Source organism: Anolis sagrei, chromosome 3 (assembly GCF_037176765.1).
Source record: "Anolis sagrei isolate rAnoSag1 chromosome 3, rAnoSag1.mat, whole genome shotgun sequence".
Classification (NCBI taxonomy): domain Eukaryota; kingdom Metazoa; phylum Chordata; class Lepidosauria; order Squamata; family Dactyloidae; genus Anolis; species Anolis sagrei.
In genome coordinates this window covers 196,455,385-196,468,309 of record NC_090023.1, presented here as the reverse complement: position 1 = coordinate 196,468,309, position 12,925 = coordinate 196,455,385, and the positions used below count along the sequence as shown (strand labels likewise).

The window sequence follows — 12,925 nt, the reverse complement described above, 5'->3', positions numbered from 1 at the left end:
GGGAGAAGCCATCTGGCAACACTTCCCCATGTGTGATTGGGATGTGTCACTGCGGGCAAGGGAGTGTTGTACACCAAGGCTGTGATGAGCACCTTTGAACCCACAAACACACCAATGTTCTTTAATAAGCAAGCAGTTTATTGAAGATTAATATAGCAAGTGTCAAAAAGGTAAAAGGCAATCAAAAAGGAAATAAGAGAAAAAATCATAGGCAATGTAAGATCGATCATCCAGCAAAGTCTACATCAGAAGAACAGGATAGTCCCAAAGTCCAATTAATCAAGTCCATAGGAAATAGCTCTTTAGTCCAAAAGGTTGCAAAACAAAGTTCCTTGAAGAATCAGGAGCAAACTTGAACAAAACCAAATGCAGGAACTTGAAATCAGGATACAACACTTACAAGAATCTCAGCATGAACATGAATCTGGAGCAAGATATTACATGAGTCTCAGCATGAAACAAAAGGCATGAAGCAGGCATGAAAGCTAAATGTTAGACTCTCTGAAGAGCATGGATTCACAGGCCCTATATTTATTCAGAAAGCCATGGCAAAAGCATTCTGTTTCGCTTGGGAAACCTCTCCCAAACCCCTTCTTTCTCTTAATCTTGTTGAACGCCTCCTCCCTAAGTCGAGGTGGCGATCATGATAGATTTGCCCTTTGCGATCAAAGATTGCCTCCTCCGGTTTGCTCATTAGTACATTCTTTTTGCTATCACTATCTAACCTTGACGGTTCGTCCTCAGCCTGTTTCACATCAGGCTGTCTCAAGACATCTTTGCCTTGGGAACCAATGATCCCAGAGTCCTCAGTTTCACTCTGGCTATCTGCATTTTCTAGGCCATCATCTGCATTCACAAACCCCTGAGAATCAATAGAAACCTGATCATTAAAGTCAGACATGGGAACCTCTGAAGAGTCCTGATCATGATCATTTTCTTTTAAAACCTGTGGCAAACAGACAATCACAGGCTGAACCCCTACAGGGGGTATGTGGGGTGCTGGAATTGCCCCTCTGATTCGCCATGGAAGCTGGCAAATCTCCCCACTGCCCTCATCAATGTGATGGGGTCCCTTTTGAGATTAGTACTATAAATGCAAAGTCTCTGTTTTTCACTCCACTTCCTTCATGTATAAGGAATTTGAAAAAGCAACGTCTCTAGTTCTTACAACTTTCAGAAATCAGGGATTTGTGGTATACTGTAGCAAGTATGTAAAAAGTGGAATTCATGGAGAATTTCTCAGTAAAGAAGACTGCATTCTGAATATACAGTGTTTAAAAGAAGCATGTTTACAAGAGTGATGCATTTAAGGGATGGGTCAACAGCCTCAGGAAAATGTACCACCCATGAGTATATTTGCAAAATCAGTTTGCAGCTCTTACATGTATAACAACAGTAAACCAAGAGATAATTTCTCAACATATACAGGCTTTATTTGTGCAAGCTCTGAATAACAACTAACAACAAAAACCGGACTCAAAGGACCATAAAATTAGGTCTCTTTTGAAAAATAAATGAGTGATGTAGGCATTCATAAATATCTTCATGACTTCTCTCCAATTTCAACCATTTGTCTTTAATCAAAAACTGTCCTGTACATACACAAAGAGTTTCAACTCATAACCTTTGCATTGAGTTGCATTTTGATTTATTTCAGTGGCTCATTTAATGTGACACACAAAGAAAAGTTCACAGCAATGGTCTCTAGGATGCTATTGGCAAGCAAAATTCAAATTCCAGTAATCAGCAGAGACAAACACATGGAACTTTCTTACACTATAGATAGTTTAATAGGTCTCCAAGGGTTTTAGGGAGAACTATTACCCAACTTCGCTACCTAACATCATTTTAACTGGAGATGTTACATAACTTCTGCATACAGGTTCTATTACTGATATATCTCATCCTCATCCTCCATCTCTAATATTATTCATCATTGTTGTTTTATGGTTAATTGCCATCCAGTTGACTTTGACTTATGACTCATAATCCAACCGGAAAATACACACCATTTCATGTCATCGTATTTTTACTGTTTTAATTTTGGATTTTGCTTACCTCTCGATTATCAGCAACAACAATGAGCTCCACATACTTGGTGGATTTTAGTGCGTCCCTCTTGTGCTACCAAATAAAGATCAAATGCAGGTAGTTAGCATTGAGCTGGACTTGTAGATATCGATTTCTTACAAAATTCTGCAAATATAATATTACGAACTATGTAAATATCCACACAAATATGCAATATATTTATGTATCATTTACATTTTTTACTACGTTGTCTACAAGTAGCTAATACCAGTGTACAAGGTCCCAGTATGAAAGCAGACCTCTATCCAGACCTTGCATTGAAGACAGGGTTGTTTTTTGTTTTGGATTACAGCATGGATATTGATTTTTTGTTATAGTACAATAAAGTAACTTTTCAAGTCTCTGTATCCAGCCTCAAAACCTACTTAACTCCACCAATGTGGCAGTATAGCATACCTTCAAACTATGATCCAACAATGCACTGTCAGTATACTTTTATACAGTTTCCCCCCCACCTAGTATGCTTGAAATTGATATTTTTCCCCCCAACTATCACGCCTGTAATGGAGGCACATGCTTAATGCTGTCACTTTATGGGTTAAGCTAAACTAAAATCTGTTAATGCTCCTTTACCATCCAGAGATAAAGGAAGCTTCAGCCAGGTTTTGAGTCTTCAGACGGGTTGGTTTTCCATTTGAATACCGCATGATTTTCTTTTGTGTCAGTATGTATATATTTGTCCTTTTTTCTGATAGGCTTTTGTTTGTAAATTTGAACTCTGTGTGAAGGTCAATGGAACTCTGTGTTGTATGCTACTAGAATCCAGAGCTTCAATATGTACTTTTAAGAACACATATAAAGAATTCAGTTCTTGTGGGTTTTTTCGGGCTATATGGCCATGTTCTAGAGGCATTTCTCCTGACGTTTCGCCTGCATCTATGGCAGGCTTCCTTAGAGGTCTGAATTGCTTGAGCCATCCATCACGGAGAATAATGTAATAATAATAGATGTACTCTCAGGGGCGGCTCAACCCATTACGCAAAGTAAGCATTTGCAGTATAGTTGATTTTGCCCAGGGGCGCTCTTGGAGGAAAATAGACCTTGACATATGCGAGTTGTAGTTACTTGGATGAATAGTTCACCTGCAATCAAAGAGCATTCTGAACTCCACCAATGATGGAATTGAATCAAATATGGCACACAGAACTCCCACGTCGAACAGAAAATATATATCAGTGATTGGTTTTTTTTTGGGGGGGGGGGGGCGCCAAAATACTGTTTGCTTACCGTTGAAAATTACCTAGAGCCGCCTCTGTGTACTCTGGGACCTAATTAAAGAAAATAGTCATAAAACTTATTCTAAATTCCAACATGGATCTTGTATAACTATTTATTCACCAAGATCCAGTTAATATGGTGGGCTTACAATATCTGGAATTTTTAATGGAATGTAGTTTTATAACTATGACAATTAATTACTTTTTCTGGGATAGTTATGTTTAGAATTACAATTAATTACTTTTTAAAAATGTTCCAGTGTCATGTTCCAAATGGTAGTTTTTGTATTCCAAAATTACTTAAAGTATCTGAAACTAAAAACACATGGGACAAAATATTTTCAAGAGATACACAATTGACTAATAATAATAATGTTATTTCTTACCCATCTCTCCTCATGGCTTGAGGTGAGTTGCAGCATAATTAAACCACATAAACATTGCAAAAATTCTATAAATATACATATTAAAATGTATTTCTATAAAAGATACATATTAAAATGTATTTCTATAAAACAATAGTTTTAGTTGGAACTTCAGCTTGGAACATCTGATTAACATTATTAATCTATCCTATGACTTGCCTGAGGCAATAGTTTTCGTAGACAGATCATTTGTTCCTGAAACATATCTAATTATCACTTCTCTTTGCTTACATAGTGAAGCTAATTTGTATCATAGTTCAATCAACTTTCTCATTCATCCAAAACTGTAATTTCTTTTGAAAAATGAAATAATGAAAATACGTAACACATTTGCAAATTATACAGACACATTTTGTAAAAAGCATCCAGAAGTTCTTGTTTCCTCACTATAAAATTTAATTGTCTCCTAAATACAGTATGAGCCCCATATCTGCAGGACCGGTACTTGTAGTTTCACCTACCAGCAACTAATAAAATATGTAATCTCTAGGAATTTTCCTGGGCGTCCAGACAAATCCATGGTAAGCTTTCACTGGAAATTACCCTAGAGTTACCCTGGATAAATATCTCTCTAGGTATTTTCTAGGTCCTCCTGAGTGGCTATATGGCAACCTCCTGAGGAAGTCATTTGTTTCAACAGAGTTTGCTATTATCCACATTTCCTGTTTCAATAGTAAGTACTAGTATTCCCAATTGATACAGGGACCATACTGTAGTACTTTTATTGAATTTAATGTCAAACAGAGGAACAGCAATTAAGGTTGGAGAAAGATGCTGTACTATCAAATGATCATTCTTCTGCCACCAACAAAAAATACTCCTTGTCTGAATTGTCAACAGAAGAAGCACGTACAATCTCACCAATTAATGTCTCATTCTAGAGTTTCTGAGACAGATTTGGCAACATGGCAGTATCACAACATGGTAGCCAGCAAAATGACAGTCTTGACTATGGTTTTGGTAGGTCAGACAGGGAGGTTTCAAATTAGCATGTTACTGAGATTGTAATGCCCGAAGAGAAAAAAAAATCTGAATCCTATTCTAGTTGCAACAGAAACTCAGACCATCTGCTTGAAATTTCATTGCAGTATTTTTATCAGCAAAATGGTAGATACAACATTTTTATAGATATACTCATGTAGTTTCAATTAACAAGGCGTATAATGGAAAATAGTCACATAAATTTAGAACAATAAATCACAAGCATATTTTTGGAGAAGAACTTTTCATTATAGTCCAAAACAGCATGCATATACTCTATCACATAAATTGCATTCTTTGATACTAGCCAGAATTTGTTTTCTAATTTAGAACTTAATAAAAAATTGTATAGGTACAGTAATTTATAACAATGCTTCCAAAACACAAAAGAAAAAAATAGTTTCCACTTACTCGACTTGCAAATGTCTGAATAGATTGTACAGTATTCTCCAGTGTGACAGCTGAGATGTTGAGATGATGCCCACAAGAACCTGGGGCTAGTTTCAGGCTCGTTGCGCGGTAAATTATATGTTCATTTGTAGCACCTTCCAAAGGCTCTAAAATATAGGCTTTATCTTCAAATGAAATCAGTCCCCTGTGGCATAAAAGATACAAATGATGCATTCTTTTCTGGTGCTGAGATACATTTTATGCTTAGTTTGCAACCAACTGATAGATCCTTTGTAAGCGTGAAAGTGTATCATAGCTAACAATCCCTAATGAGGCATAAGCTGTAATTCTGTATTGTTATCTTAGCACATAGCTCACTATAAGAACCTACATCCATGACTTAGTTTACAAATTGTAGCTAAATATCATCTCCTAGCCCAGCCCCCAAATTTATCATAACTGCCAGCAGTTGCAACAAGTGATGGAGATTTGCTCTGCTAGAGATTGGAGAGCAGCAAGATGACATTTCCAGTCCTATTTCACCAGCAATCTTTGGTACAATGAGGAATTATGACTGGAGTCCTGCTTCTGATTGGTTCACCCTCAATTGAGTACAAGAGATGGTTGGAAACACCATCCTGTCGTGCCCCTATTGCTAGCAGAACATGCTTCCATAAATTGGAGTGACTCCCTAAAGCTTAAGGTGGACTTCAGGTGGTATTTGCAACTGTGTCTAAATGTAGAGTAGTTACAGCTCCGAAATTCTAGATTCTGATTTCGTAACTGAAATGAAGAAATCCAGCCATTATTCTTCTGTGTGTAAGCCATGTGATATACAACCAAGTTATAGCTGCATTTTGCAGAAATGCACAAACAAGTCCTGAGATCTACCTTACTTCTTTTATTTCTTCAGTTTGCTGTACAGACGGATTTTATTGGTGAAGTTGAGATTTTATGGATGGTAATTTGGACTGATTTGGAGGATGTTTTAAACCTTGTGAACTGTTTTTAATGTATATTTATAATTATTTTATGTAATTGTGTATTTTATTGCTGTTTTTATACTGTATTGGCATCGAATGGTTGCTTGCTTGCTTTTAATGTTTTTAATGTATATTTATAATTATTTTATGTAATTGTGTATTTTATTGCTGTTTTTATATTGTATTGGCATCGAATGGTTGCTTGCTTGTAGCTGCCCTGAGTCCCTCTTCGGAGGTCGAGAATAGGACTGGATATAAATGTTCTAAATAAATACAATACAATACATATATAGTGCTTTGTAAGCTAAATGTACATTAAGTTAGCGTATAAGTGCTTCATCATCTGCCAAATTTTGTACTGGGAGCATGAGCTACAACAATAAATCCCCCTACTCTCATTCAGACAGACAGACATATTGAATACTACACAGTACCTTGAATGCTAGGCCATACTATAAAAACATGAAATTGCTGCAGTGCCATCTATATACTGATTGAGTTGTGTATGTGGTGAAGAGAAGATAGAATGGCAAAGAGTTGTAGAACTTTGGGAGATTTGCTGTAGATGTGAAGGGATTTCTGACACACAATATTTTAACAATAGTAGTTACAACACCACCATCTCATTCTTTTCTAAATTATTTTGCTGAAATAAAGAGTTCTGAGGAACTGGGAGTTACTTTCTGTACAGAAGGAAAACAGTGTGGGTTCTGTTTGAGGATTCAAAACAAATTCCTGGGTTCAGCATTTTCCATCTGGATCTCATTGCTTCTAGTTAAAGCTTGGATTCTAATTAAAATATAGTAGATCCCACAAGCCTGAAGTTTGCCCACTCTAGTAAACATTGAGTGGGAAAGCAAAGCAGACGTGGCACATGTTTCTGATTCTTCATTTCCACTTGCTATATCTTGCTAAGTGAGTAAAAATCTAACTTCTCATTATTGTGGCCTAAAATGAGAATCAGAAACATCAGCCTACTCATATGTTTAAAATCCGTTTATTTTCTAACACATTATGCACATGTTCATGCTTAACACATGGTCTTCTTCAGAATTTGAAACTTCTTTTATTCTATTATTTTATTTTCCCCAAAGCTGGGACTGAAGAATGACATGTAAACATTAATGTAACAAAAATATACAAAATTCATGACTTGAATAGTAGTAAATTATGTATAGAATTAATGCCATTAAAAATATTGACTTAAAAGCAAACAATAAAAATTTCTCGCATTTCTCACATTTCTATCCCGTCCTTCTCAACCCCCGAAGGGGGACTCAGGACGGCTTACAATGGGCCCCATTCCAAAGCCATTACATAACAAATTACAAAAAGTAATATAAGATACTAAAAGAACACTTGGCTTGCTAAAAAAATCAATTCTCCAAAGCCTCCTGGAATAATAAATAATAATATTAAATTGTCTTTATCTGCCAATAAAGACTGATCCAGCCTAATCTCCCAAGGAAAGATTTCCAGAATATGAATGCAGCCATAAAGAAGACACTATTACATCTACCCACCAAACATGCCAAAAGAAATGACACCCCCCAAAGGATCTTTGTATTGGTTTATGGGGAAAGATATGGTTCCTTGGGTAACCTGGATTTAGCCTAAATAGGACTTCCTGCATCATATCCACCAATGTTCTTGATCTCTAGGTTGCCCTGTTTGTGATACTGAATTCCTTGAATGCTTCACATATTAGTGGACTTCCTTCCTTTCTTCCCTCTCTCTTTGTACTCTTCACTATATCTCTACAATAATTTAATGTGGATTAGAAAATCTGGCCCATTTTGTGTTGTTTACAAGTGATTACATAGTTCAATGAGGCAATTCAGTTGTCTGTCTCCCTTTGAATTCTATTGTTATATGATCCCTTTAGAGCCAGCATGGTTTGCACAATGGACTACAAGACCAGGGTTTCAATCCTTGTTCGGCCATGGCAAATACAGGAAGGAAAAGGCAATCCACCTCTGAACATTTCTTGCTAAGAAAACCCTGTGATAGGTTCTGCCTTAGGCTTGTTATAAGTTGGAAACAATTTGATGACACACAACAGCAACAACAACAACAACAACAACAACAACAACAACAACATGACTGATTTGCCCCTAAGATGATAAAGTTGGCATGATACACACATTCAGTAAATTATGACTGGTCTCTTTCTCTCTTAATTGTTACAAAGGAAGGAATTCACCACCTTCCATGCACATTGAATCTTATCTCCTCAAAGTTCACCTGTTGCCTGTAGAGTGTTGGTGGGCTTGGAAGATACCTTTGGTATGCATACAACTATAGGGAAACACTTGGATGCTTCTCCCAATGCCCTCCATCGGCCACTAAATTGTGCAGGGGGAGGGGCGTATAGACCAAAGCAACTCTTATGGGATGGAAGACTAAGCAGAGTTCTGTCTAGTAGAACCCTACTATTTGACTCCCATTGAAAGGTCACGACTTATCTTTTAATGCGATTAGAAGCCCTGCTATGAATATGGTGTTTCTGACAGAAAAAACAAGAAGGAGATCAAAAGTCTGAACTCGAACCAATTGTTTTACACTGCTATAGTGTGATTTATTGCCATCACGTACGTATCGACTGACTGGCACAGATTGATATTTGCCATTTTATGTTTTGAATGTTTCGATTTGGAATTGCTCACTTGATATACTGTGAACAACTTCATGCAGAAGCTTTTGAAAAAGCATGAACAAGTGAACAAATGTCAGCAGGTGAGAGGGAATAAATTGAAAGAGAGGGTTGATGTAAAACATGTCTCTCCAATCACATACTGACAAACAAGAGGTAGGGTAGCTTGTGGATTTAGACCAGGGACACAGGATTAAAGCTGTAATTATCCTTAGAGTTAAGTGGGTAACTTCAGACTACATAACCTCAGACTACTTAACGCAAGGGTTCACAAACTTTTTAAACAGAGGGCCAGGTCACAGTCCCTCAAACTGTTGGAGGGCCGGATTATAATGTGAAAAAAACATGAATGAATTCCTATGCACACTGCACATATCTTAGTTGTAGTGCAAAAAAACCCAACACTTTAAAACAATACAATAATTAAAATGAAGAACAGTTTTAATAAATATAAGCTTATTAGTATTTCAATGGAAAGTGTGGGCTTGTTTTTGGCTGAAGAGATAGGATTGTTGTTGTTGCTGTTGTGTGCTTTCAAGTTGTTTCAGTCTTAGGTTGACCCCGAGCGAGGGCAAGTAAATGATCTTGGAAGGCCGTATCTGGCCCCCGGGCCTTAGTTTGAGGACCCCTGAGTTAACGTCTCTCAATCTAAGTGACATCTAAGGGCTCATCCAAGTATATAAATGTTTCTGGCAAGAAGCCATGAGTCCCAACCCAAGAGCCTTTGACAAAGGAAAAGATAAAGCTATCAATAAACAGAAAACAAGGAAGCTATTTCAGTCCTCTGCTGCAAAATATGAAAGGGTAAATAGAGTCTTCACTCCTAGTTAACTAGATATTCCTATGTAGCCACTGTTCTGCACTGTTGAAAAATGTCTCTTATTTATGTCACTATGGGGCATATTGTGATCAACCGTATGCAGCTCCTGGACCTCATTTTTGCTGCTCTTGTAGTTTGCCCCTGCCAGTCACTCCCCCCCCCCCATTTTTTTAAAAAAATGGCAGGATTTTCTCACAATTTTGACCCCAAAACATGCAGAAAGCTTCCCAAATGCATGAGAATGTGAAATTCCCTCCTATCAGCACTCCGGGACCCTGACCTACCCCAAATATTTCAATTTCACTCTAGAGGTCCTCTCAAAATGATAGCAGGAAGCGATGCTGTTTTGAATGTGACTGCAGAAAAATATGGAGAAATTTGCTGCAGGAGCATAGTCTACACGGGGCCTCAGGCCTAACACAGTTGCCAATACCTGGTTTAGGTGATTGTAAAACCAGCGGGAAGTGATAGATGAGGGCACTGAATGGCAGCACACTCAAATACAACAAGCCTGGGATAAATAAGGTCAGAACTTGATTAATTAGAACGAATATGGCTGTACAATAACCGTATATGCTTCATATAATGATGAAACAGATCATTTCAATGAGGTTAAAACATGGGGTTAGCAGGTAGAAAGTAATCTAATACTGAATGATGGTGAAATTTCGGAGGATCCTTTATATCAGCAGTTTTCAACCCTTTTTGAGTTATGGATTCTTTTGGTAATTTATGAAAGCAATGGCCTTGGAGGAAAGAAGACTCAGGAGTGGCATGATAGCCATCCTTAAAAATCTGAATGGATATGTAAAAGATGGAGCAAATTTCTGCTATGTCAGAGACTAGAAATGATTGGATTTCAATTCAATTTAAACATTAGGAGGAATATCTTTATTATAGGAGCTACTGGACAGTGAAATAAACTGCCTTAGAGGGAGGTGGACTTTTCTTCTTTAGTGATCTTTAAACAGGAGTTGGAATGTCAACTTCCAGGATTGCTTGAGCTCTTTATTCCTGTATGGCAGAGAACACAGGAATTATCTAGAATTCTGTGAGCCATACCCACAACACAGCACTGATGTTGACTCAATGTTACTTAACCATGTACAGTATACCTTAATAGCACAGTCTGAACAAACAATTTCATCCCCCTTGGATAAATGTCCAAGTAATAAGAATAAAATGAAAAAGGGGTAAATACTTTTTGTATCCAATTCACAGATTCCCCTAAAGACTCCTCTATGGACCACTGGTAAACACCCCCAATTTATATGTTCCCTGTATAGACTGGGGTCAAATAGGTCTTCACAGAAGCAGAGAATGCTGTAGATGTAGCACAGTGGTTCTCAACCTGTGGGTCCCCAGGTATTTTGGCCTACAACTCCCAGAAATCCCAGCCAGTTTACCAGCTGTTAGGATTTCTGGGAATTGAAGGTCAAAACATCTGGGGACCCACAGGTTGAGAACCACTGATGTAGCATATCTTGATCCAATTAAGGCCATTGACAAGGTTCTTATGATCTTCTTGCAAACAAAATAGTGAAATGTGGGCTAGATAATCCTACTGTTAGGTGGATTTGTAATTGATTAAGCGACCAAACCCAAAGAGTGCTCATCAATGGTTACTATTCATCCTGGAAAAAAGTGACTTGACTAGTGGAGTACAGCAGATTTCGGTCCTGGGCCCTGTACTGTTCAACATTTTTATTCATGACTTGGGTGAAAGTTTAGAGGGCATGCTTATCAAGTTTGCAGATTTCACCCTATTGGGAAGGAAAGCTAATACTCCAGAAGACAGGATCAGAATTCAAAATGACCTCAACAGATTAGAGAGCTAGGCCAAAACTAACTAAATGAATTTCAACAAGGAGAAGTATAGGATACCTCAATTAGGCAGAAAAAAATGAAAGACACACATACAGGATGAGTGACACCTGGCTTGGCAACAGTACAGGTGAAAAAGATCTTGGAGTCTTAGAAGACAACAAGCTGAACATGAGCCAACAGCTTCAAAAGCCAATGGGATTTTGGGCTGCATCAAAAGGAGTATAGTGTTTAGATCGAGGGTCATGGTGCCTCTTCATTCTGCTTTGGTCAAAGCTCACCTGAAATACTGTATCAATTTCTGGGCACCACAATTAAGAGAGATATTGACAAGCTGGAATGTGTCCAGAGGAGGGCAACTAAAATAATCAAAGGTCTGGAGCCCATGCCCTATGAGGAGCTTCCTAAAGAGCTGGGGATGAGAGGAGATATGACAGCCATGTTGAAATATTTGAAAGGCTTTCATAAGGAAGAAGGAGCAGGCTTATTTTCTGCTGCTCTGGAGACCAGGACTTGGAGCAATGGGTTCAAATTAAAAGAAAGAAAATTCCACCTGAACATTAGGAAGAACTTCCTGACCATATGAACTGTTCAACAGTAGAACTCTTTGCCTCGGAGTCTGGTGGAAGCTCCTTCCTTAGAGACCTTTAAAGAGACGCTGGATTGCCATCTGTCGGGGGCACTTTGATTGTACTTTCACTGCATGGCAGGGGGTTAGACTAGGGGGCCCATGTGGTCTCTTCCAACTCTATTATTTTATGATACACAGCATCCACACAATTAAAGGCCCACCTCCCTCAGCTGCAGACTTGTCAAATGCCCAGAGAGTTACAAAGATAGCACACTGATTCTTGGGAAGATGACTAGCATAGAGGAGGCTGTACGTTTCAGTAAGTTGTCGGCTCATTGTGTATGTGCCTAGTCTGGCTCTGCCCTTAACTGGCTCTGGGCAAAAGATCATGTACTGTGAGAAAAGTGAGATGGAAACCAAATAAATAAATAAGAAATAAATTGGGGAACTGCTGTTCTGAGTTTAGTATTTCATATGCTTTAGCTACCAAGAAAGCTTCACTCCTTGCAAGAACCTACCACTCTAGTGTTCTGCAGTGTAGTGCAAATCACCTCTCTACACCACACCTGCCTCCCCTTCTGCACGACGGGGATAACACTTAGCTTTCTCAATGGGGTGTTACAAGGCTTAACTGGATTCTCCACAGAAAGCATCTTTAGGAATAAACAGTATTAATTCCTACTGCTTTTGTAAAGTGGCTGCATTCCAGCTTATGTAATTACTGCCATATTGCCAAAAGCTTTGAGCTGTATAAGACTTTCTTTGATTCCTGAGCCCAAACAGCTATGTGCTACTGATACTTAGTACACAATACTAGCTTCTTTTCTAAGCAAAAAGGAATTGCTTCTCCAGTTGAATAAGAGGGTGTAGTCTTGAAAATATGCAGCGTTCAGGGCAAAAAGAATTCAAGCTGATTGGAAGCTTTTTATGGGCTCACATACAATTATCAGATCTTATCTCATGATCTAAC

General features: G+C 38.1%; 1 protein-coding gene across 1 annotated transcript in view; it reads right to left on the bottom strand.

The window, feature by feature from the left end:
* ADAM12 (ADAM metallopeptidase domain 12) overlaps positions 1 to 12,925 on the bottom strand; it is a 288,191-nt gene that overhangs the window by 104,070 nt on the left and 171,196 nt on the right. The window contains exons 6-7 of the mRNA XM_060768619.2: positions 5,126 to 5,309; positions 2,059 to 2,124 (exon numbers count right to left, since the gene is read on the bottom strand). Coding sequence (XP_060624602.2) covers positions 2,059 to 2,124; positions 5,126 to 5,309 — 250 coding nt within the window. The remainder of the gene's footprint in view (positions 1 to 2,058; positions 2,125 to 5,125; positions 5,310 to 12,925) is intronic.